This window comes from Nanorana parkeri, unplaced genomic scaffold (assembly GCF_000935625.1).
Source record: "Nanorana parkeri isolate BGI_ZX_2015 unplaced genomic scaffold, ASM93562v1 scaffold304, whole genome shotgun sequence".
Classification (NCBI taxonomy): Eukaryota; Metazoa; Chordata; class Amphibia; order Anura; family Dicroglossidae; genus Nanorana; species Nanorana parkeri.
In genome coordinates, this window is record NW_017306572.1 from 291893 (window position 1) to 319846 (window position 27954).

At 40.6% G+C, this 27954-nt stretch overlaps 1 protein-coding gene across 1 annotated transcript in view; it reads right to left on the reverse strand.

Annotated features, from left to right (window-relative positions):
* Window positions 1–27954, reverse strand: part of COBL (cordon-bleu WH2 repeat protein) — a 246178-nt gene that overhangs the window by 113088 nt on the left and 105136 nt on the right. Inside the window, exon 6 of the mRNA XM_018557793.1 lies at window positions 23663–23757. Coding sequence (XP_018413295.1) covers window positions 23663–23757 — 95 coding nt within the window. The remainder of the gene's footprint in view (window positions 1–23662; window positions 23758–27954) is intronic.

Below are 27954 nucleotides of genomic sequence, written 5' to 3' on the forward strand. Positions count from 1 at the left end.
AGTGTGCTGATGTCCGGGGCTGTACTGTGCTGTGTGTAGGGCTGTCCATGGCTGTACCTGTGACGGGAAGGAGGAGGAGTACATATGCAACCGGACAGGCACTGCCATAGACAGCTATGTGCAGGTCCCCAGCAGCAAGCCGAGGTCCCCACAAGCGCAGGAACTCGGATGGCCGCTGCAATTAAAAAATCTATAGGGCCTTAAGAATCGGGGGATTTTCACGAGTACAAGTACTCGTGAAAATGCCTGGTATTGCCTCCGATACCAATACTAGTGTCCGTATAGGGACATCCCTACTGCATATCATTACATCTTGTTAGAATGACCGTTTAAAATATCTTAATTCACACAGAATTAACGATAAGAACAAGGATAATTATTTAAAGTGAACTTGTGAGGATAAAAATCTAAGATCTGCCACAGCTAACTTGAACCAAAAGATGCAGGTTGCAGAGCTGTTAAGCTGCCCAAACAACATTTGGCACCTTTCTGTTCAATTTTTTATTCGACTTTTGTAGAAGGAGCTAGTCCAAATTTTTTTGGCTCAACTGGTACTGCAGCCAATCAGCTGCAGTCGCTGTTAAGGTAGTCTAAGAATACAATAACCAAGTGAGGGGGGGCAGCATGAGGGGGGGGGGGGGAGTGTAGGACCTCATATATCTTGATCCTATCTTTGCTATCTAATGAGTAACTAATCATGGGAGGCATTTCAGATTTTTCAGACTTTACTGGTTGTGTGCTTGCTCCAGGTCACACGCTTGCATACTAACAACACAATACCCATACAGGCATTTACAACTGCAAACTGCATTGGATCCATCTACTGAGATAATTTTGTGATATCTACAAATCCATAATATATATTATTCTAAACTGTTATTTATTTTGTATGGAATTACAGAAGTCATTACAGGTCAGCATTTTTAAAATACTTGAATTAGAACTGCAACATTGCCAAGATATTTGAAGACAGCTGTTAGCTATTTCTTGTTAACAATGCAGCTACCCACTTCTCTTGCGACCTTTATCATTACTTATATAATAAGAAGGTAAGCTGAGAACGAGGAGTAATGTAATACCAACTGCTGATCTTTAAGAATGTACAGTAAAGCAAACGATAAAACCACAGGGCAAAACATACATCTCTATTTATCTTAAATCGCTGATGCCAAGAGACAAGAGTAAATGAAGGCGAGACGGGTTATTGAACAGCTGACGATGACATCATCCCTGACCTGACTGCAAACGTCTCGATTTTCAAAGCTGTAGAGGTTTACTGTACTTCATTACTATATTACCCGCAGCACACATTTCACATTTAATCATGGTACTGAAGGCTCTGAAGCTACTTTATATGCTAGTCATGAGTTCCTGAGCTCATCTTTGCAATGAGAACAAATTGCCTTGAGAATGAATGTAGGTTTATATCTTAAGCATGGTAACTGCAAAAGAGTAGTCAAAATAAAATAACACTCATTAAAACAGAAACATTTTGTTTTAGAAATGTATAATTTGTTATTTACACTCATTGTGCACAATGAGTCTTTAAATTGCTTTAAAAAAAAAAAAGCGCCAACATGCAGAAGTTTAACATCCTGGATTTTTTGACCCATATACAGCACATTACATCCTAGAAGCTAAACTGGTATTAACTGACAGGGTTTTCTTTATTACGTAAATGTTGACAACAGTATTTAAGTCAGATCTGGGTTAAAATTGGCTTCCCTGCTACATAAGTATAACAAAGGCTCTGAACCAGTGAAAAAGAAGCACAAAAGGAGAACATGATACGAATTAGGACTGTCCATTGTAACTGTCATATACTTAATGCTAATATAGCTGGCTAATATGAGGTTTAAGTGGCTCATATAAGATAAAGACGAAAGGTACGATTGAAAGCATTGTATGCATTCTCCAAACAACCATGAGCTCTACCAGTGTGATTTTATGCATTGTTATTCTAATTAGTAAACTCATTAAAATCTCACCACTAGCAGTCGGTAGTATTATTTAAAAAACAAACAAACACAAGGATATTGGTATCTATATGGCTGGACATACATGTTACATTTGATTGTGAAATTTCCATTTGATTTACCAAAGCTTTGTAATATAAGGGGCTTATCAAAATAATAATCCATACACTTTGTATCTAGTGAAGCAGGATTTTGTTTTACAAATATGTGGTAGATCAGACTCTAAGATGTAAGGCTAGCTTTAAGTTTTCATCATGCACAATTATAACAGATGAAATGCTTCTACTACCTTAGTAAATCAACCTCACTGAGTGCTACTTATTATTGCCTGTAGTATAATCCATTATTATGTAGTATAATCTCATTCACACCAGAAGCATTGCGTCTGCGCTGTCCATTTTTGCCAGTATTGGCCCCAACACACAGACAAGGCAATTTGCCTTGCTTTCAATGGGCATAGTGCACACCACCACACAGCGGTGCTGTGCCCTGAAGAACAGCGTGGCACGCTGTACTTTTTTTCAGAGCAGCATTGTGTGACACAATACAACTCCAGCGCACATAGATGTGGCAATAGATCGTAATTGAAATGTCAATAAAGTTCTAAAAAAAAGTAAACAGTGCAATGCGCCGACAAAAGGCGCATCATCACTGTGCCTGTCAACGCACTGCAGAATTGCATAGTAAATCCCCCTAAATATACCATATCCCTGTCATCTAATAGCTGTCATTTGGTTAGGGTCTGGCAATGTATGGGCTGCCTGTAGAGTTTCTAGAGTTAGCCCTGATAGACACAAGACTGCAGTTAGGATTTTTTTAGAGCTGCAGCTAACGATTATTTTCAAAATCGATTAGTTAGCCGATTATTGAGTTCGATTAATCGGTTAATCGGATAAAAAATAAAATACATTTTTAAAAATTGCTCCAGTGATGAGCTACTAGTTTGTATTGAGATTGTAGTCCATCACAGGAGCAAGCTTGGAGAGGTGATGGTAAATAAGAAAAAAAAAAGTGTGGTGAAAAGTGTAAAGTGTAAAGTGTGAAAAGTGTAAAACTATATAGCAATGAATGCAGAATGGCACCGGCTATAGAGGACTACAAATCCCAGCAATAGTACATTATACAGCACAATACAGAATACCACCAGCTATATAGGAATACAACAAATGCCAGCAATACATTTTAGCTGGCGGTATTCTGCATTGCGCTGTATAATGTACTATTGCTGGGTTTTGTAATCCTCTATAGCTAGTGGTATTCGGCATTGCACCACTGTATAATGTACTATTGCTGGGATTTGTTGTACTCCTCTATAGCTGGTGGTATTCCGCATTGCACTGTATAATGTATTATTGCTGGGATTTGTAGTCCTCTATACAGCGCAATGCAGAATACCACCAGCTATAGAGGGATACAACAAATCTCAGCAATAGTACAATATACATGCAGTGTATAATGTACTATTGCTGGGATTTGTAGTCCTCTGTATAATATATAGCACAATGTACCATCAGCTATAGAGACCTGAGCAGTCTTACCTGAGCAGTCTTACAGCAACTTACTTCTGAGATAGGCCTGTCTATCGGCAATTGTCATCCCCCCACACCTGCTCCTCATTACATCTTCACTTCTTCTCCCCGCGTCCCTGTGCTAATCGTGGATGTGGGAGGGCGGTGAGCGTGAAGCGGGGAGGAGGTGCGGCGTGTGGAGCGTGGGTGCGGGCGGGTCTGGCATCGGCGAGCGTGAGGTGGTGAAGAGGTGCAGCGTGTGTGGAGCCGTGACCAGGGCCAACTAACCAGAAGCCGATTAATCGATGATTGAAAAAGTTGCCAACTTTTTCAATAATCAATTATAATCGATTATGTTGATTAGTTGTTGCAGCCCTAGATTTTTTCCCAAAATTGCCACTTCTGAAGTGACAATGTGTGTCTCACAGAAAGACTATGCCTACAAAATAATATGTGGTTATACTTGAAGAACAGTAGCCGTGGCTTTCCTATTAGAAAAGGTTTCCATTTCCATAACAGAACCTACTAATGGTGTCTTCCTTAAAAACTGAAAATCCGACTCTTCTAGGAAAAAATACAAAATTTATATCTGTGACCTGCCATAAAAATCACTATGCTTTAATTACACAACCCTGATCACTAGAGTGAAGCTTCAATCTAATTGGGTGTTACAAAAGAACTCCCTATTTAAAAAAGAATTGCCTTCCCCAATATGGTTAATGCAAAACCCTAATTCTAATTAGATTTTATTTTAGACATCTCCATATATTCAGTTTCACGTAATTGAGTTGAACACACACTGACAAAATAAAAAAGTTCATTATGGTTCACCATCCCCAGCTGCTCTCTTTTTTTTATATGCTTTATATTTTGGTGCCCTCTAATGGAAGTTGTGCATTATTGTTGGACTTACAAAAATGTGTATATTATTTTTACAACAACATATCATGGTTTACTTTTAATTATTGAAGCCCTAAACTAACTTGTTACAAACCTAAAAACACATATGGAAATTTGTATATCAGCAATCTATACTGTATCTCTGATGATTCTGACATGCACTGTTCACTAAGAAATGATTGAAGCTATCAAATCAGTATAACAGACTGGAAATAAGGGTGACAGACAGACAATCAGCATTTTTAGGCTTTCAACAGTTGCAGGCTATTTTTTACTTGGCTTCTATTTATTTATATATAAAGTATATATCAGTACACAATGCATTACAAATACAATTTAGATATAATCATTGTTTTTTGTTTTCTAATACTTCCTTTCTAAAACACTACTGTAAAAAAAAACTCATACTCAAATTAAGATTCTGAGGAGACCTTTTAATTTTTTTGGACTACATGTAAAATCTCACCAAGTTGAAGTAAATGTAAAATGTTAATTTATTTTCACCATCTGTTGCAGTGAAAATGGTCACCAGGAACAAAAGAGAGACTGAAGCTCCAAAATGGGATCACAGACAGCAATACAAATGTGACAAACATTATGACCCTTCTCCACTCTACTCAAAAGAAAAAAAACTGTTATGGCTAGAGTTTTACTTTAAACTATGGGCTTTAAATAACACAGGATGGTATTTGGAACTAACTTTTTTCAATCATTCTCTGTAATTTTTTGGATGGAACACTTTGGTAATTTCAGATGTCTACTCATTTAAAACAAAGTTAGATAAAATATAATTTTTGAACTTACCCTAAAATCTTATTTTTCTATTCCATTGAGGGATATATAGGAATCCTATTACAGGCGGGTTATACTGCCACCTACAGGAGGTGGGCACATTGGCAAATAGAAAAAGTTGTAAGCCAGTTCTACCCAGCATGCCTCATTTTTGTGAGAAATCAATAAACAGGGTCAAAAACACACATAGAGGTTTGGAACCTCATGGACTACAAAAAAAAGATCTTATGATAACTATACAAATCGTACTTTCTTTGTCCATTGAGGCACACAGGAATTCTACAGAACATCCAAAAGCAATGCAACTTAAGGGTGTACAGCCACTGATAGGACCAATAAAATTTAGGGTTAATGACGTTAACACATAAAATAAGAAGCCCCCCTGTTCCCTCCCCCCACACATAAAATAAGAAGCCCCATGTTCCCTGCCCCCCCCCCTCATAAAATAAGAAGCCGCCCTGTTCCCTGCCTGCCCCCCACATATTTTACTTATAATGCAGGACCAGGTATTCCTTATCATGCCATCAGTAAGCTCCTTGCTAGAAATAAAGGAACTAAAAGGCTGGATTTAATAGCAATCAAGCTTTCAACCTTAGCAGTCTACTTTTTTTCTTTTTTTAAAGCAAGAAGACATGTAGCCTCATTGATACCATTTAAAGGAGAACTATGGGGTACACTGTTAATAGCATTTTTAGATTCCTAATGGTACAGGAGTACATTTTGCAATGTACTCCTGTAATCAAAAATCTACCATAAGCTCAGGATTCGCTATAACATGGTGTGGGCGGGGCTAACCCTCTTGCTGTGAAGCGATCCCGACAATATTGCCGGGATCCTCCCCTCCCATTGACTGACAACTGCTTGTAGAAGTGTGGAGAGGCGGGGGTGGAGAACAGAAGCGAGGATGGAGGCGAGGACGAAGGCGGGGACCGAGCTACAAGGAGCTGCTGTGCGTTCATGAATACTCGCACATGCGCAGCAGCTCCATTCCCACAGCTCCATCCTTCAGCGCTGTCCCCGCCTCTGTCCTCTGTCCCCTGTCCCCACTGCTGTCTCTGGCTTCGTAGCAATGACTGATTCGATGCAGGGAGCGTACTTAGGCTGCAGCATGTCTCATCTCACTGTGCCGCCGCCACTATTTCCCGCTGTGTAGTATCATGTTGTCATGGAAACAGATGCATGCGAGCACATACACGCTCAGGTCTGAAAGCAGGTGTGCGCCCATTTGGAAAGCGCGGCCACACAAAGATTATGAGCTTGAAAGAAAGGAGATACAACCCTTGTTGCAGCCCCCTGTGAAGATTCAAACTGGGGTAGGGCTGGGGTGGCTCTTAACAGACTTCTGAAATAAGGATATCTCTTATGTGCAGTTGCTTTGGAAGCAAAGAATACTACAAACAGAATAACGGTAAAAAGTACATTTAAAATGCTGTATGTCATAATTCTCCTTTAAGCACACCAGGCATATGGACTTTTATCTCCACAGCAAAAGGTATGTGAGTGTGTTACCATCAGCGTTAAGTGGGTGCTTCACAAGGCAGAAAGCCCTGCTTGTTAAAACACAGGTAGGTAGGGAGTGTTCATTTAGGTTTGGAAATAGTAGGGAAGGTTTAAAACCCCTATCAGGTTATTTTTGCTGTCTATGTCACACTGGGGAAATCTCCCCAAAAAGAGGGTAATTCTCATCTTAGATAATTGCCACTGAACATTGGTTCCAATTGGACGCTTTATCCCCCTGACTGTTCAGTTGATAACTCCAAAAGTGTGAATTTTTTATCACTTTGTCTTTGTGACAATGGTCCCCTGGCCAAATAAAAACTGGCTCTTCCCACCAGGGACACACATGTAATAAAATCTTGACCCTTACCTAAAACTAATACAAACTTTTTGACTTTACATACACTTTCAGCAATAAAACGAATACAAACAATATTACACAACAAGAGCACAAGGACCTTAATGATATGTGTTGAAGAGACTGGCTGTCTCTATGAACAAAGGGAAAGAGGTTACTTATATGTTTTTCTTGGAACTGAAGGTGGGGCGGCCTTAATGGAGGATCAAGGTTTCCAGTGTGGGCAGTGATGTTTCTATGCTGCAGCAGAGATGTTGTTTATGACAGCCTTGGTAACCACGATGCTGGTGTATGGAGCGCACGGAGGGATCGTGCAGCGTATCCCCTCCTCCTCTCCTTACCAGAGTAAGTTGGGTGCACGATCATGCCATGGACTCCATACACCAGCATCGTAGTTACCAAGGCTGTCACAAACGACATCTCTTCTGCAGCATAGAAACAGCACTGCCCACATTGGAAACCTTGATCCTCCATCAAGGCGGCCCCACCTTCAGTTCCCAGAAAAACATGTTAGTAACCCCTTTCCATTTTTTCATAGAGGCAGCCAGTCTCTTCAACACATATCATTAAGGTCCTTGCGCTCTTGTTGTGTAATTTTGTTTGTAGTGTATACAGGTATTCTCCGCCTGTTCTCTCAGAGCCACATACCATCTAGCCCACCTACCCCATAAATCCCAACACCATTCATTTTTGAGAGCGCTGAATAAAGTTCAGCAATAAAACAATGGCTGTTTGGAATCTGGAGCATTATAATCTCTTGAAATTGCATTTATTAGTAACTAAAATGAATCTCAGAATATCAGATACAGTCATTATTGGATTGAAGTTCAAGAATGCAGACATTAAAGGTGATTTTTTTTCTAAAACTTTAAACCAAAACAGGGTTATTCCATGAAGAAGAATGTCTGGTGTGAGACCATGAAAAAAAACCTTATAGACTACTTTTAACTTTTTCTTTAATTATTGGGAGAATGGCAGAACATGTTCTACCTTAGCAGTTTGAGAACCCCTTGGTTGCCTACCTTACTTACTGTACATTCCTAAAGGATTATGAACCAGAATATTACCAGTTTCAGAAAAACTGATTTTTCCTTTACCTGTGTCTAAAATAAAGCTAGACAAAATACTACGCCCTTCCTTACCTTATGTGGAAAGGAGAGCAAGAAGAAAATACAACCATACATGGAAGTAATCTTCAATTAGATAAGCAAAATTATGTAATTATGTGCATATTACTGGCGTCATCCACACTGCAGTAATAATACATGACCATAAAATAAACAAACCATAAACACATATAAAAACCTGCAGACTTGCTGATAAACATGCTATAATTTTTAACCCTGCTAAGATATTGTCATGAAAAGACAGCAAAGGCATGCAGATTGTGTTTTCTAATGAAATGTAAAAATACCAAACTTGCAATAAATATTATTTAAATAGCAGCTCCATAAATAAAAAGGATCAAGGAACCTGTCCAGTAACTACAGGTTTGCAGGCTTAATTCCTACAATTTTGAATACATTTAACCGGCTGGTAATTGACCATACATAAATGGTCTTAGGTTGGAAGTAGAATAACCCAAGGTTCAGTTTTTAAAAATGTTTACGAATTGATAAATAAGCGAAAAGCAGAACAAAGGGTCTTATTACACATTGCTAGCAGGTGGGTCTCTTCTCCTATAAAAGTTACTTTTCTGCCTGCCAGCTATTTTCTTCTAGTTGTACACTGAGCTAATGGTTAAAGACTTTGGAGTAATAGATGTCAGCGGCAGAAATGAAGCAACAAGGGAGAGTGCAAATGGGAGGTAAGTGTGTCATTATGTGCAAATATGCTGTGTGTACTTGCACTAAAAGCCCATGACAGTCAGAAATATTTAGCTCTGCTTTAATAGGAAGTTAGAAAAATGTCTAGGTTCATTTAGTACAATTGGCCCTTTAAAGCAGACCTTTACACTCAAAAATCAAATTCTACCAATACATTCTTCTATGTACGATGATTAATAATAACAGACATGTCAAGTGTAAAATGCTGTGATTTTGAAACCCTTACACTTGCAGAGCATTCACTTCTTGCTTTGAAAGGGCAAAATGATTTCAGTTTGCCAAAGCAATGCACACTGGGTTTGCCTTGTCATCAGAAGAGCATTGCTTTGAAATCTTATGAGATCTTAGGGAAAGGCACTTTCCTGCCCTGAGATGATGTGCATATTCTAGTCACTGGTCTAGTCACATGTGACAGAAATCCAGGAAGTGAAAAGAGAGCTAGTAATATGCCCTCAGTAGACATGGCCACTGTCAGAAGACTGTATTTTGTTCTTTTTGTACGTTATATACTTTTGAAAAATAAATACATTAACAAAAAAAGAAGACTGGGGAAGAAAACAGAAATAAGGTATGCAAAGAATACCAAGCTGGCAATTATCTAGAAGTGTGTGTTTGTAGATTGTCGTTACTAAACATTTCTAAAGGTGTGTTTGTTGTTTTTTTAAAGATATGGGTAAAGGTCCACTTTAATAGTTCATAACACCAACAGCTCCCTGAGTATATAGTATATAGTGTAGCAAAGTAATTCTGCAGGAAGAACAGATGTGCTGTCCACAGCACTACCATATGCCAACAGCACTGTCATTAAATAAGTGATATGGTGCTGCTTGGTACCACCCTAAGCACTGCTGACTTGAAGAATTGTATAGTATTGTATAGTTACAAAGTGAGAAGTGATGGACTGCTTGGTGTCTTGTGGTTTGTGATGAGAGGCATGTGCCGGGCATTCACTGCTGGTGAATCAATGACTGTCATTAAAAACACATGCAGAAGGATACGTTTGCTGTGAGTGTTTGGTGACTGTCGGATTCAGTGCTACATATCTATAAGTGGCACGCACAGTATTACATATTTTATTAATCTTTATAAAAATACATTTAATGATGTGAACACTTATTTTACATCTTCCTTAAACAGATTAGAATGTATTATATTTTTTAATGTATGTGTTTTTAGTCCTGAGGAAGGGGATCTCTGGTAGCCCCTGAAAAATATTGGCACATCTTGTGGAACACAAATAATGGCTATTCTGGACATATACTGTAATTGTTTGTAGGTTAGTACAAGCAGCACAGATTTTTTTGAACATTATATTTATGAAACTTATGAAAGTATGTTCTTAGGAAATACTGTAATTGTAACTGCCACATTCATCTGCACTCTCCATTTGTAAATTACTCCAATATGCATTTGGAAAAAGAGAACTCAACTAAAACTGCCTTATATGTTTAATGTCCAATAACTTCATAAACCGTTTCAAAATAGGGCTCTGTGCTTGCAAGAGGAGTACAGCATGGTTGTATAGAGGCAGATCATTGAACTTAAAATGCAACAGTAATCCGACTTTCACCTCAAAATCAAACCCGTCATATGTCAATAGAAAGCATTTTATGTCCAAACCTTACTGAGAATCTGTACACAAGTTATAATGAATGTAACTAGTTTGAAAAGTTGTTAGAAACTGATTTGAGATGCGAGAGAAAATGTCTATAGAAAACAACAAACCTCAAGAGGAACCCTCAAAAGGATTATTTAATTGGCTAGGATGGATTTTCTGACCTACTGTCATAAGCAAGGTATACACGGCACAACACAGATTTTTTTTGTTCAATCTGAGGGTGAACAGATTTCCCCATCAACACTTACGAGCGTTGATCAAGGAATTCCTGCTGTTTCTATTGCATGTTGATAGCTGTCAGAATCCCGACCACTGTCACAATCCTCAAATGGAGCTAACAGCTGATACAATGCAAGCTCCATTCAGCCAATAATTTTCCACCCTGCTCCTTCAATCAGCTGATTGAGGGATGCCAGGGGCAGAAGCGTGCCAACAGTGGTTCATGAAGAACCATCTGAAATTTGCACCGTGTATAACCTTTTTTACTTTCCTAGTAATCTAGATATAAGAATACTGTGGGTGTGTGTTAAGGACATCATGCTGCCTTGTACATATTGGGGGAAATAAAGATTTGCAACGATTGGATCATTTGTAAGCAACTGTCTTCTTGCAAATGTGTTCTTACTACATCCTAAAGTATATTTATAGCCAAACCTTTTTTTCATTTTGGAGTTGGAAATGGTTAAAAACCCTGTCTGGCGTTTTGATAGATTTCCCTTCATTTCCTGTCATAGAGACACTGCAAGAAGTGAGAAAAAAACCTTTCCAAAAAAAGAGGAAATTCCCTCTAAAGGTGCCCATACACCTTGCGATAATCAGACGATTTTCGTATGTGAACGCGTTTTTGTACGATAATCGCAAAGGGAGTCTACAACCGAAGATACTGTACAGTGGCACGACGTTCGTCTTTCCAGCATGCTAGAAAACTTCACTCGATCGTACTATTTTCGTCGGGTTAGTGGCGTGGTTGTACAACAAAATTTGAACAGCGCAAGCGCAGATGAAACGTTTTTCTCTAAATCAAAGCCAATCATCTGATTAGCGGGAGAGACGAATGATAATCGCAGGTCTGTGCATGATGGCCTGGTTGTGCAAAAATTTTATGAGGTTACAACCATCGTACAACAAAAGTTGTACGATGGTTGTAAGGTGTATGAGCACCTTTAGAGAGTGATCGCCAGATAAATGTTTCCACCAGATTTTCTCTCTATTCCTGTTCTGATGAAAATTGTGATTTTTTTTTTCTCACTTTCAGACACGGTGACATTGGTCACCAGGACAGATAGAAAGTTAATCTCCCTAAAGGTGCCCATACACCTTGCAATTATCGTTCCAAACGAAATCAGTCTTAAGTACGATAATCGGCCAGTTGATAGGAAGTCCACAATCACAATTACTGTACAACTGGACAAATTTCGTCTATCGGGCAGACTAGATAACGAACGAAAATCGATGGATTAGTGGCGTTTTCGTACAACAAAAATCGCAACATGAACACTGCACATGCGCAAACGCAAATCTGTTCTGTCGACGAAATTCAGTGAGTTAGTATTGCTAACGAACGATTATCAAAATCTACATTGGTCTGTACATGATGGGCTATTTGATCAGAAATTGAACGAGGGTGCGTTTTTGCACCGATACCGGTATTTTGGTACCGAGTACGAGTACCGATAATTTTTTTCCGGTACTCGCCGGCTTCCCGATTAACAAGAAAGTCCCCTCCTACCTTAGTATGTGCAGCGTGTCACCCCCTGCGGCCTCTCCAGCGAGAACGAGGGCTTCCTCCGGTACCCAGCCGGAGTCGTCTGGCCGGCCAATCAGGAAGCCGGGCGCCTTGTAATGACGCGACTCCCTGCTTTCTGATTGGCTGGGAGGCCGGCTCCATATTCCCTCGTCATGAGATGACGAGGGAGCATGGAGCCAGCTTTCCGGCCAATCAGGGCGTTGCGTCATTAAATAGCGCCCGACTTCCTGATTGGCCAGCCAGACGACTCCGGCTGGGTACCGGAGGAAGGCCTCGTTCTCGCTGGAGAGGCCGCAGGGGGTGACACGCTGCACATACTAAGGTAAGGAAACCTTACCTCACGAGGCCAGCTTCCTGATTGGCCGGCTTCCTGATTGGCTGGGTAGTCGGCTCCATGCTCTCTCATCACAGGTGACGAGAAAGCATGGAGCCACTTCCCGGCCAATCGGGAAATCGGGAAGCGTGTAATGACGTGCTGCCGCCTTTCTGATACCGTAAGTACTCGTGTTAGGCATCGGAGCAGTACCCGTACTCGCCCAAATACTCGGAATCGGCACCGATATCGATACTAGTATCGGTATCGGTGCATCCCTAGTTATAACCCCTCTTTAAATTCTCTTTAAGGTTATGGCCACACTAAATGTATCCAAAGTCGGTCAGCCAGAACGATTGACAGCAACCCAAAGGCAATTTTATAAACATTTATGAAATGTATAGTACATAAAATAGCATTTTTACTCACTTCACACCTGTTCCCACTGGTAGATGCAGGTTGGAAAATCTCTTCGTAATCATCACTGTCCATGCGTCCTATGGTTGTCTCATTCTGCCACAAACAATAAGGTACATTTATATTTGTCATATGTATTTATTAAAAAACAGTTACAGTGGCTGTGTTCTAGAGGCAGACAGGAGCACAACATGCACATACACACAGGTATAGGCTGCCAAATTTATTACTGAAGGAATTAAGAATAAAGTAGAACTAGGACAATATAAAACCTGTCGCTGACCACCTGATGTGTGTTGTGAGTTAAAATCTGTCTTATCCTTAAGGTGCCCATACACGTTACAATTATCTGGAGATTTTTGTCTGCAATTACGTTTTCCTCCGAAAATCTGCTAGTTGATGGGAAACACACAACCTCAATTACTGTACAACTGGTAGATTTTTCTTTTTCAAGCAGGCTAGAAAACTTTCGTCTAGTTGGATGAAAATCGACGGGTTAGTGGCGTTGTTGTACAACAAAAAATCTCAAGATGAAAACGGCACATGCTCAAACGACAATCTGTTCTTTTGATGAAAATCCGCCAGTTAGTGGTGCTGATGAATGTTAATTGCGAACTACATTGGTCTGTGCATGATGGGCTAGCTGAACGAAAATTGAACGAAGGTGAAATGTCTGGATAAAAAAAGTTATACAATGGCTGCAAGGTGTATGGCCCCCTTTAGTGGTGAATAGCCCGTACAGCAGCCCTTTGGTTCTACTGAACCGAAGGGGTCCTGGAGCCGAAGCTAGCCGAAGGATCGGCCAAAAGCTACGGCTAGATCCTTCGGCTGCTTCCTGAATAGACCCCTGTGTCTGTTGGCTGCTCTAGGACTGCAGGTGCTGCGCTACTGTGCAGGTACCTGAATGGAGCGTTTTAGTGAACAGGCTAGTATGAATGGGCCGTAAAGGAGTATAGAGACTGTTCACTCAGCAGCATGAATTGTCACCTTGCAAAGGAATTTTCCCTTAGCTTAGTGAATGAGGTGATATTCTGTTGACATCTGTCACGCAATCATGTGCAAGAAAACAAATCTTGTTTTTTTTTCCCACCTTGCACGTGATTGGGTATTCTTTGCAAAGCGAATTTTTGCTACATTCACTAACCTAAGGAAAAATAGTCTACTGCTTTAGTAAATCAATCCCAGTAGGTCTAAGTTATGAGCCTTTTTGAATGGCAGTTTCTATGAAGTCCACAATGAAGTTTGTATTATTACATAAGAAACATACTGAATGATGATGTTGGCCATTTAGCAAAATGTACAAACATGTACACAATAGTTTCCTATAATACTATATACAGGCAGTCCCCGGGTTACAAACAAGATAGGGACTGTAGGTTTGTTCTTAAGTTGAATTTGTATGTAAGTTGGAACAGGTACATTTTTTAAGTGTAACTCCAGCCAAATTTTTTGTTGTTTTTGTTTTGGATAGCATATGGAAGGGTTTACCCCCTGTAAAGTTTGTTTTAGTGTGTGTGTCCCTGTTCAGAAGATTTCACCTCACTTTCTGTCCCTGTGACAATTGGATTTTGAAAATTTTGAGTTGTCGTGGAAACAAGGATTGGTGGTAAAGCTTCAGTGGAGACACCTTTTTGCCATGATCACTCTTACGGGAGTGAATTTCCCTTCCTAGGGGTAGATTTCCTTTCACTTCCTGTTGTCTCAAGGACAGGAAGCGAGATTAAATCTTTCTAATGAGGATACAGACAGCAGTAAAAACCTCACAGTGACCTGTAATGTAGTGACGGAAGCTATTCTGATCAGGCCGGAAGCTGTTCGTACAGTGCAGTGAGCACGCGCGCACGCACAGCATGCAGAAAGAGAGAGTGCGGGAGCGGGAGTTGAGAGCGGCTGAGAGCGGCAGGACCGGAGATACAGGACCGGAGGGCAAGGAACAGTGAGCGGCGGACCGGAGGTCGGGGTGCCGAGCGAGGAACCGGAGGGCGAGGAACAGTGAGCGGCGGACCGGAGGTCGGGGTGCCGAGCGAGGAACCGGAGGGCGAGGAACAGTGAGCGGCGGACCGGAGGTCGGGGTGCCGAGCGAGGAACCGGAGGGCGAGGAACAGTGAGCGGCGGACTGAAGGGCAGGACCAGAGGTCAGGGAGCCGAGCGGGAGACAGGAGGCCGGAGCGAGCAGACGGACGGACCCGTGGCAAGAGCAGCAGGAGCGGGGGAACCAGAGGGCCAAGCGGGTGTCGAGGTGACGGACGGGTGTTCCAGCAGCAAGAGAAGAGAAGAGTGGACAAGGCGGATCGGATCGAATGAGGGACGGATGGGTGAATGATGATCCAGGCGACTGAGCTGAGAAGAGAGAAGAGTGAAGGCAGAAGCAGATGTGAGAGGGTGCAAGGAGCAGATGTGAGAGTGGGAACAGGAACAGTGACTGAAGAAAAAGATCGGGTGGACGAGACTGAGGAACAGGTCGTATGAAAGAGATTGGGGAGAGGGGGCTGCAGGGTGTCTTTAAGATTGTATTTGAGATTGTGTGGGGGGTGAGATTGTATTCATTTGCAATTACTAAACTGTTTAGTATTGTATAAACTTTTAATACTTTATATTAAGACTGTTTAAAAGTATTACAGGTTTATTACATTGCTGAGGGGGCTGCGGCGATAAGTATAGGGTTAAAAGGAACACAAAGACAAGGGATTAAGTACACCCTAACTTAGGCCCAGGACTTTAATATAAATTTTATTTTACCCCAGGACAGTAGCATAAGAACCCGAGGGCCGTAGCAGAATACAGCATAATTAAATCCCACAGCCAAAGTGAATATAAATTAAAATAACTAAAGGTCTTTAGTAAGATAACCCTAGGGCTGCTGTGTAAATTAACTTATCCACAGGACTATAGTGAACTACATTATACTTTGATCCAAACCGAGGGACGTAGTGAAAGTAAATTAAATGCAGGGTTAATTGAACTAAACTCCAAACTAAAAACAGGAACTAAAATAAAGGGGAAATGTCTTCCATGAATGGGTGTGCAACGAGGTGCACGCCGTGCGCAATGTATGCGTTCCTTGAACAGGCGTTTGAGGGGGAATACACTTGCGCTCGATGTGAGCGAGTTGTGTGTTTGGAAGCCCAAATTCTGGATCTAAGCAGCAAACTGGCAACACTGAGGTGCATAACCAACATGGAAAAGAGTCTGGGCCTAACGCACCAGGCTGTGGTGGAGGGGGGCTTAGCTGAGACGGGGGGTGCGGAGGAGCAGGCTCCCGAGGTGGGAAGCTGGGTCACTGTTACGGGGTAGAGGGAAGAGTGCTAGAGAGGTCAACCCTCAACTGGTTAAGCCCAACAAATATGCCAGGTTGCGTGATGTTGGGGATATTAGTTCAGGGGTGACACTGCTGGAGCAGGACACCTCCTCTATCCGGGGGGGGGGGGACCTGACATACTGCCAGTGCCACAAGCCACTCCGGAAAGACAGCACGAGTTGAGGGAACTTAACAAGTGGCTGCGGAACTGCTGTCGGAATGAGGGTTTTGGTTTCCTGGAATAACCGGACTGACTTCTCAGTCGGTTACCTGCTCTTCAGCCGAGACAGGCTGCATCTTAATGGGGAAGGTGCAGCATTTCTGGGGGGAAAAATTGTTAAAAGACTGGAGGAGCTTTTAAACTAGATAATGGGGGGGGAGGGTAAACTAAAAATAAAAAACAAAAAATTAAATATTAAAGAACAAATCATGACAGATAACAAAGAGGAAAAAAAATAATGGATTAGATAGTGGGCTCACTCCAGTCAACAGAGTCAACATAGTCAAATTAGTAAATAAAGCCAAGATAGAGAACATACATACAGTAATACCTTGGTTTACAAGTAACTTGGTTTGAGAGTGTTTTGCAAGACAAGGCAAAAATGTTGCCTTGATATACAAGCAATGTCTTGCAATAAGAGCAACATTTTGTAGAAAAGCACCACTGAATAAGGCTGTAGCAGTGCAGACGATGAGTCTATTTAACGACAATGCAATGTCCCACTGGATAAATTCCTTGTTAAGGTTTCACAAAATGAAAAAGATTCCATTGAGTCAAGAGATAGCAGTGATTCTGTTAGTGATAGTGAAAGTTGTCCTACACAATAATCCTCCTCTCTCTTGAAGGTGCCGGTAATTGGTTTATTTTTCTTTATATTTTGTACGGTATTATATTACAGTACTGTATTTTAATTATTTTTATATGAATATTTTTGGGTTGTGGAACGAATCATCTGAATTTCCATTATTTCCTATGGGGAAATTCGCTTTGATATACAAGCGCTTTGGATTACAAGCATGCTTCCGAAACTAATTATGCTCGTAAACCAAGGTATTACTGTACCTGACAATATCACGTCAGATGGTGGAGATGATGTGGAATCATTATGGCTCGAACTAGATAGAACGAACCTTCACCGTAAACTTATTGTGGGTGTCTGTTATAAACCTCCAAATATAGGGGAAGAGGAGGAGGCCCACCTACAATCCCAAATAGAAATAGTGGGGAAACAGGGAAATGTTGTGGTTATGGGAGACTTCAATTCAACTGGGCTAATGGAACTTCCAAATCGGCAAAGGCGGCCCGTTTTCTTAATATGTTGCGAGACAATTTCATGGATCAGATGGTTGAGGTCTCAACTAGGGAAAATGCCATCCTAGATCTGATCATCAGCAATAATACGGAGTTAATTGAGGATATTGTAATCGGGGAAACACTGGGTAATAGTGATCACAAGGTGATTGCTTTTAATATTGGGTGCAAGAAAGGGAAGGGGGATGGGCAGAAGAGAAGCCTAAACTTCAGGAAGGCTAACTTTGATAAACTACGTAATATAGTGGGTGAAATCAAATGGGAAAACGTATTTCATAAACTAAACTTTGACCAAAAGTGGGACTGTTTCAAGAACAAATAAAAAAATGCTATTACCAGGTGTATACCACTGGGTAACAAAAATAAAAGATTGAAAACCAAGCTAATATGGCTAAACAAAACGGTAAAACAACACATTAAGGAAAAGAAAGTGGCATTTACTAAGTATAAAACAGAGGGGTCAGTATTGGCATTCCAAAAGTACAAAGAATGTAATAAAAGATGTAAACTGGTAGTCTGGGCTGCTAAAATTGAAGGTGAGAAATATATCGCCACAGTTAGTAAAAGGAACCCCAAAATTTTTTATCAATACATAAACAGTAAAAAGGGGAGAAAGGACCAGATAGGCCCAATAAAGGACATAAATGGGACGTTACTCACAGACGAGAAGGAGAGGGCCGAGGCGCTAAATACTTTTTTCTTGTCGGTATAAAACACAAAATTTAACAGAGTGGTTGACTGAAACTGGGATACAACATAGGCTTAAACTACTAAATGCAAATAAAGCATTAGGACCCGATAATCTACATCCCAAGGTAATCAAGGAGCTGAACATGGAGATAACAAAACAAAACCATTGTTCCTCATTTTTAAGGAATCGGTAATGGCTGGTAGAGTGCCAAGCGACTGGCGAAGGGCAAATGTGGTACCTATATTCAAAAAAGGGTCAAAATGCCAACCAGGGAACTATAGACCAGTTAGTCTGACATGCATAATATGAAAACTGTTAGAGGGAATTATTACGGACTACTTAGTGGAATTTGTCCGGGATCATGGCATAATAACTGATAACCAGCATGGATTTAGGAAGGATCGTTCTTGTCAGACCAACCTGCTGACCTTTTACGAAGAGGTAAGTAGAGATCTGGATGGAGGGAGGACGGTGGACGTAGTATATCTGGACTTTTCCAAAGCATTTGATACGGTGCCACATAAACGCTTGTTATACAAGCTAAGGTCTATGGGCATAGATGAAGTAGTGTGCACGTGGATAGAAAACTGGCTAAAGGAACGTGTACAAAGAGTTTCGCTAAACGGCACCTTTTCAGACTGGGCTGAGGTCATGAGTGGCGTGCCCCAGGGTTCTGTGCTGGGTCCCATGCTTTTTAACCTATTTATTAATGATAAGTAGCCGTGTCTCAGTGTTTGCTGATGATACGAAAATTGGGAGGGTAATAGACACGGATTTAGATGTTATAACATTACAGGAGGACCTGGATAAACTCGGGGAGTGGGCAACTGTATGGCAGATGAAGTTCAATGTCGATAAATGCAAGGTAATGCACTTTGGAGTTAAAAATAGGCAAATGGACTATACACTTATGGGTGCACCACTAGGGAAGTCGGAAACGGAGAAGGATTTGGGGGTCATCATAGACCGCAGACTAAAGAACAGCTTGCAGTGCCAGGCTGCTGTAAACAAAGCAAGTAGAGTCCTGTCTTGCATTAAGAAGGAAATGTATTGCAGGGACAAATCTATAATTTTACCACTTTTCAGATCACTGGTTTGGCCGCATCTGGAGTATGCGGCCCAGTTTTGGTCACCAATACTCAGAAAGGATGTCCTTGAGCTGGAAACAGTCCAGAGGAGGGCAACAAAACTCATTAAGGGGTTCGAGAACCTGAACTATGAAACAAGGTAGTTAAAATTAAATATGTTCTCGTTGGAGGTTAGGAGATTAAGGGGGGACATATTCTTGTATAAACTGTGCAATGGTGGCAGCAACATTGTTAACAAACTGTTTATGGTTAGCTCCGTAACAAAGACCAGAGGGCACCAACAAAAATTGGTGTAAAAAAAATTTCAACACACAGGGCACAACTTCACAGTTAGAGTGGTTAAGGTCTGGAACTCGCTGCCGCAGGAAGTGATTTCAGCTAAGAGTGTGGAAGCATTCAAGAAGCTCTTGGTCGAGTTCCTCGGAGAGCATAATATACAGGGGTACAGGTACGCCTAAGAACAAGATCACACATGGACTCATACACACGCACACACCTGCTCAAACATAAATGCACACACGTATTAGGTTGGACTTGATGGACTTATGTCTTTAATGCCAGATGTTGGATCGGCTGTGTCGAACTGATTTCAGCCGATGTACGGCTGAAATCAGCCGTACCAGCCTGAAGTGAATAGCCGAACAGTGTTCGGCTCACTTCACTTCAGATCGGTCATTCCCTCGGCAGCTTAGTGAATAGACCCCTATGTAACTATGTAACTATATATGTACAGTACTACAAACCAGACCCAAAAAGGAGGGCACTCTGCGTTGGCACGATCGCGGTAGCATTACAACTACCCCTGCTGTACAGTAATAGCCTCCGTTTGTAAGTCGGAGTTGTATATAAGTCGGATGTATGTAACTCAGGGACTGCCTCTATTTTACCAATTTAAATGCATCTTACTATTGACTTGACTTTTATACCTTCAGTGATATATTGAATATCTTGATAGCAGGTAACCAATTTAAACACACAATACAGCACTGGGTTTCATTTTCTGATTTTTTTCCTGTTTTGTTCCTGCTACATATTTACAGTAGGAATCTTGGTATGTGCTGACATTTGTGCAAGTGCAAAGGTATGCAGTGAAGGAGTGCCTTTAATGTGAGAAATAAAGAAGTAACACTACTTACAGGTTCCATAAATAACATTTACAAGGCCACTGCCTTATCTACTTTCTGATAAATCAGCTATTTCCGTTTTGGGTCAAATGTCACTTTTTGAATTTCTAGATAGCTAATCTAAATTATTTTTATAAGTGTCAAGAAGTTCAGAAGTGTTTACCCTTTCATGTCCAGAGCACTATTTACATCAGTACCATGCAATGATGACACATGAAGAATTATACCACTGTTTACCTAATGCAGCTTTCATTCTTTAAGACCAATATGGCTAGATTTTATTTTTTGCAAAGCACGATATACATTTAGAATGGTTTGATTATATAAGGGTAAAAATAGAACACGTTACTTAACCTAGATAATTTTTTTATTATTTGCCAGCAAAGCCAACAAACATTTACATTAATCTAGGGAAAACACTTTAAAGCAACTCTGTTGCTAACCTGGATAACAGAGAAACCTGCAAAGAAGCTGGTATAAACATATCTCTTCTGCTGCCTGTGACATTGAAAGATGGAAATGTCAATTTCCTGTGTCCCCAGTTGTAATTGGTGGATCTTCCTGTTTAACTTTATAGGACAAAGTGGTGACGTGGCAGTTGGCGGAAGGAACCACTGACCACAGCATGCACCTGAAGGGTTTAGTTTCTCAGCAGACTTCAGAGGATGATTTATTTTCAATAGAGCAGCATGGGCAGCAGAAGAGGTAAATATATACTAGCTTGTTAGCATGTACAGTTATTATTGAGTTTTTCCCTACTTTCCACTACTTTTAGTTTGTAAGCTCTCATAAACAGGGCCCTCCTAACCACCCTTTAATAAATTGTATTGTAACTGTAGTGTCTCCCTTTATTCTGTAAAGCTCTGCAGAAACTGTTGTAAATAATGCTAATAAAAAGAAGGTCTTGTTTGTCCTAAATAAAACATTAGAAGTATTTACCGTGTTATCTTAAGCAATGACAAAATGATTGCTGAATAAACATGCCAAAAGCAGAAATGTAAAAATTGCTCTGGCCCATATAGGTCAGCCATTCTCAACCAGGATTCCGTGGAACCCAACAATTTTTCCAGAAGATGCTAGGGGTTCCTTGAGTTGTAGCTAATTGACCTCCTATCTGATTGTGCCTGCATATTTCTAGGTCAAATGCCACTAGGCAGACTTAGCAACATGACCCAAATTACAATGGGGAACAATTTTTTTCTTATTTTCTGTTGCATGAGATTTTCCTCTACATGCTCTAGTTTTCATGCAATTTTAAACTTGTAATTTTCACACAAAAAGGACACCCATTCCTATTTACACTAGGGGTAGCTTGCGAACTAGGCTTACATCTACCTTAACCTTAGACTAATTAGGCTAATTCTTTTTTACAAACTTCAATATTCTTTATCTTTTTTGTTAATTTTGTATTTTAGAGATTTATCTGATTTACACAAGAGGAAGATGAATGACAAGGATTTGAATTGGCAGTTATACAAAATTTTCATGTTAATAAAAAGGCAGATAACTATGAGAATCTCGTTACTAGACTGCTGTAGGCTTTTGGCGATCTTGGGTGCAACATGAGTGTCAAGCTCCATTTCCTGAATAGTCACTTTTATCAATTCCCCAGGAACCTTGGGGCTATTAGTGATGAACAGGGAGAGTGCTTTCATCAAGACCTCATGATGATGGAACAGCGCTATCAAGGACGATGGGACAAAAATATGATGGCAGACTACTGCTGGAGCATCAAACAAGATTCCCCTGAGAAAGTCCACAAACGCCACAGCTACAAGCGCAAATTCTTGCCTGAATAGGACATATTTAAACTTTGCAACCCATCAGTTGGTCTGAATCACTTATCTTTATGTTGAAATATATGCTAATTTAAAGTAAAAAGTATTAGTGCATACTCATATTTGACTATAAAGCATAAATGTTTCAGATTTGGCAAGTGGCAGTACATATTGTACTCCACATAAGTGATTTTTTTTTTTGCCTTTTTTCAAAACTGAATGCCTATTGTGAGGCACCCACATTTTTGTGAATACATAAAGAATATCTTTGCCACGATGGTTGTTTTAGCCTTATTTTTAAGACTGTATGACGATAAATTCCTCAGATAGACCATGTAATTATGCGAGAGGTGTCAACATTTTACGAACAATGAAAATGTTGAATTGCAAAGAATTTAGAGCTTACAGAGAAAAGCTAGCTACAGATTTGAATTCAGCACACTCAAATTAGGAAGAAACAAGTGCTGGTATCGCTGCAACAAAAACTTTGTTCCCCAGTGTTATCCTTTTAGCTGTCTAAGGGTGGCATTCTGGTGGGTGGCATTCTGATCACCACTGTAATTAGGGTATTCTTCCCACTGACCACCAATGTAAGGGGCATTTTTCCACTGAAACCTGATGAATTAATTTCAGACACCCTGGTAGTTTTAATGAAAGTGCCAAGTATCTGCACTGATACTCGAAAAGTATCTGTGCATCCCTAAAGATGATGTCAGAATGTCATAAATATCTATTGTAAAAGCATGTCACCACTAGCATAGCTGCAAATGTTTAGTCCACTGAAGAGAGAGATACTGTAATTTGAAAGCAATCTGTGTTTGTGCATACGGATAATTTCATTTGTCACAGAAATGAAAAACCCTTAAAAAGCATATACACTTTGCATGTTCTGAATGACTGTGCAACAATCTGTGTAATGTGTAGATACAGAAATATCCTAAAACCAGCTTTGATGTTCCAGATTGCAGAATCTCTTATTACTTGGTATGACACCAGCATTACGTGGCACTGCCCCACTGCCCATAATTGGAGATTCAACATGCAACAAACAGTGAAAGCCCATGTTGGGTAAACAATAAATTGGGCAAGGATCTGATTGTTACTAAACAAAGTCCTACATAGATGGCCATCCCTTAGTGGTAGAGAGCCTACAGTAATACTCTGCAACATCTTAACAGCAATCATGATTCACTGAGTTGCTATGGATTTTATATATACAACAGATAATATATATTTACTATGATTAGTGATTTGAACAACATAGTGTGGCTAATGCAAACAACAGAGAGAAAACAAGTTTATTCGAAAACACTTAAATGATCCTTTTTGTGTCCTATCAGATGACAAATAACATCAGTTTTAAAATACAACTGGAAATATAAGGAGCATGTTATTTAGTATAATTGTGCATATCTTTACCTTGCTTCCTTTTTTGTGGCTGCGAAAAAATCCTAAAATTCCCCTTTTCTCTCTTTCTGCTGTGTCACTACTTGAGGAAAGTTTACGATTCTTTTCTGCAAAAAAATATTGAAAAGGTTAACAATTTCAAACTTACCATTTTATTCAGCTGTATACAATTACAATAATATTTTTTGAATGTCTGTCATAAAATATCTACTTTTCGTAACATTTGTTGCAGACTTAAGGAGACTGGTAAAATCTTGTCTTCTTGTGGGTGACTTACCTGGATCTGCAACTTAAACACTTGTTACAGGGAAACTAGAATAAAACAAATGTAGACAAAGCAAGATGACATTGGAAATGAGTGTATGTGGTTTATAGGGTGGACTTTGGTAAGAAGATTAGCTACATTCTATTGGTGCACAGCAGAAGTGCATGATTGTCAAGCATTAACATGATGGTTTACAACCAATGTTCTTGAGTCATGGAACTTCCACCACCCCTAAATGATTCAAGGTAGTTCACAGTGTAATATAGAGTATGTTTCATAATATTCACACACGCATTTCTCAGTTGATATTTACTTTAATTTATTATGAGCATCTGTGGCAAAAGAGTGCTGTCATCTATGATTTTATGGTCTGGGGAACTGACTTACTGAAGAAGCTATTACTATTTGATAGCAAATGTTCAATAGTGTTTAAAGCTGAAGTCCGCTTTAAAAAAATAATAAATGCACGCATATGCAGAAAAGAAAAAAAGTGAATGTATTTTTTGGTTTGGAGCCAGTAAAGCTTTGCAACCTTGATTAGTAGATTGCGGGTGCAATGTTCTTCCTCCTGCAAACAATTCCTCCTGTCCATGTCTGTACCGAGGTTTGGACATTCAGTAGAATGGATGGGAGGTAGTATGAATGGACTACAGGAGCGGTGACATATTCCATTGAGAGCTACAGCACACGGGACTTGACGGTGGTAGACGAGACTTGTAGTTTCTCCATTGTGGGTGGAGCCACACACAGCTGCATCTTAAAAAAATGATTAGCAGCCGCCTGAGAGGAGAAGAATCCTACAATTCAGGTAAGAGGGGGAGCCAGATGGGGGTGGGGGTGTCAATGTGACCATGTCAATGTGACCCTAAATATAGGTGTAAACATGGTCTAAAAGGCAAACTTAGCCTTTAAAGCAAACTACAAAAATATTAAGTACACTGTATTTTTTGAGAGCATTTGACATGAGTAATAGCCGGTATAAAAATGACTCCTTTATTAAAACCACCCCAAATTTTGATACTTGAGGAGCAGAAAACACTGTGGGGTCTATTCACTAAGCTGCTGTAGGCAGCCGAGTGAATAACCGACCCGATGAGAAGTGAGCCGAACGCTGTTCGGCTATTCATTCAGGCTTGTACGGCTGATTTCAGCCGTACACCGACTAAAATCAGCCGTGCATCAGCTTGCTGCGGCTGGCTTCGGATCGGCCAAACAAGCTCAGCATGTTCGGTCGACCCGAAGTGCAGAAGGAGTTCGACTCAGCCGATCCAACATCTGGATCGGCTGAGCCGAACCTCCGGCAGGCTACTCGCTGCTGTTTGGCCTATTCTCATAGATGCCGGACAGCAGTGAGTGAATAGCCGAATGCCGCCGAGCAGCATTCGGCTCGGCTATTCTGCCTGGTACCTCTGTGGTACCGAGCAGAATAGAAAAACTGTTAAAAAAGTAGAAAAAATAAAATAGAAAACGATTGGGTGGAGCTAGCAGTGACAGCTAGCTCACCCAACTGTTTTCTATTGGCCAGGCAGTTCTGCTGCCGTCAGAATAAAAAAAAAAAACCCCACCACCATAAGAATGCATAGCTAGATTCCTATTGGCTATTTCACTTTGCAATAGCCAATAGCAAACTAGCTATTGCACCCGCCCTCTGCTGCTGTCAATCACCAGAAGGGGAACTAAAGCCAGCTTCGGCTTTCACCTCGGCTCAGTCGAGCCGAGGCATATGCATTCGGCTCGACTGAGCCGCTCGGCCAACTTCGGGAGCTCTACGGGCTATAATGAATAGCCGTTACATCAGCACTTCGGTTCTACTGAACCGAAGGGGTCCTGGGTCCGAAGCTAGCCGAAGGATCAGCCGAAGCTATGGCTAGATCCTTCGGCAGCTTAGTGAATAAACCCCTGTGTGTTATAAACAAATACATAGGGGTCTATTCACGAAGCTGCCGAAGGATCTGGCCGTAGCTTCGAGCTATTGCAAATTAAAATAGCCAATAGTAATGTCCCAATGCTTTTTAATGGGAAAATGTCTTTTTTTTATATTTTGTTTTATATTCTGACATCAATTGTGTCAGAATAAAGAAAACAAAAAGACACGGCAGTGCTTCTCTACTGGGCGGCCGGGAGACTCCCAGAGCGCCCGGGAGTTTTTTTTTTTGACAGCAGCAAAGCCGCCGGACAATAGGAAACTATTGGGCGGAGCTAGCTGTCACTGCTAGCTCCGCAAGCCGAATGGTGTTCGGCTCACTTCACTTCAGATCGGTCATTCCTCGGCACCTTCGTGAATAGACCCCATAGTCTAATGTTTGCATTCAATCTATGCTTTAGCTCAAAAATTAATATACCAATTTCAAATGGCCAATAGTTTTTTAGGGTAATTAAAAAAATAAGTTCCCAGTAAATTCTAAGAGTTTTTGGAGGTAAATGCAGGCTTTTCGGAGATTGACTCTTTAGTAAAACGGCGTCTAGTGCTGGCACTTGAGCAGAGCTCTTGGAAAAACTCCTGTATGTTATAAGCAAATACACAGACTATTGATTACTCTCAAACCATTGCTGTTGGTGAAAAATTCAAGTCACCATGTTATACTCCTAACAGAAAACTGTAAAAGTTAAAATGTACAATAATAACCATGTTTCATGATCCCCACTGACCACAACTCAAAATAACTTTTGACAGTTACCATAATGTCCACTTCTTGTCTTTTACAAACGGACATTTGTTTCCCAGGGCACTATATTAGGGCCATTCAAGCTTTTCCTGAGATAAAGCATTACCAAGCCAACTACATGAATAAAGTTGTTGCAAAGGCATTAGGTGCCTAAAACAGTGGTAAGTTGGAAGCAGTGCCAGAATGATTGTTTTCTTTAATTTTTTTAATAACCTGCATCTTTAATAACTTAAGTTAGCCAATAAAGGGCATCACCTAAAGCATTCTGTATGTTTCTGGAAAGAAGCTTATCACAGCTCTACTTGGTCTTTATAAAAAAAAAGATGTAGGATCATGCAGATTTAAGTTCATGAAGAAAACTGGATTGACTGGCATTATACATATTGTTTGCAGTTTTTAATACCACTAAAAATATTTGGATCACATTTCATAGAATTAATGAAGATAGTTTTTTTTTCCAAAGAATCTTTAGCTTTGCAAAATACAAGGAAGTTGAGAAATAAGACTGCTTTAAAGCATTACTGTTTTACCTTAATAATACTAATTTTATGTTAGTAAATTCTACTGACAAATGCCTGCGGTCCTAAAGTTTTAGGGCTAGTTCACACCAAATGCAGAGCAGGTGCAGAGCAGTTACAGAACGGATTAAAACTGCGTCCAATATATTCCCATGGTATTTTGGGATCACACCAGAGCGTTCCGTTCCAGAGCATGCAGAAAAACTGCAGCATGCCCTATGCCCTGCAGCATGCCCTATTTTTTCTGCTCTGGAACGCACAAAAATGCATGTGAATGCATCAAAAATGCATGCAAACGCCCCGGAATGCACTGAAAGCCTATTTTAGGCAGAAAAAAAATATATATATTTATTTTTTTACAAAAACGGCGCGGAAAAAACACGGCAAAACACACTGGACTGCATGTGCAGAAACTCATGCAGATCTGATCTGCATGTGGTGTGAACAAGCGCTTAGGCATGTGCTTAGAACAGCCTTTCTCAATCTGCGGCACCCTGGGGTGCCTTCTGGCCTCCTTACGAGTGCTCAAAATGATTGCACGGCGTCATGTCTTTCCATGATGCAGGTAGGCCGGCCACCAGCACCACAAAAATAAATTACACTAATCTAGGGGGATAGGATCCATTCAGAAAAGGACGGAAGTTCGCCCCCACCCTCTGTCATGCTTCCGCAGCTGTGGCTCCAGTTGTCATGGTAGGACTATGATGTGAAGGGGACTGAGGACTCATATGAAAGGGGGGCTTGTAATGTGAAATGAGGGATACTAATGGAAAGAAGGCTCCTGTAAAAGGAGGCTTGTGATTTGAAGGGAGGCTCTGAAGGGGAGATTTCAATATAAAAGGAAAAACCCCATTT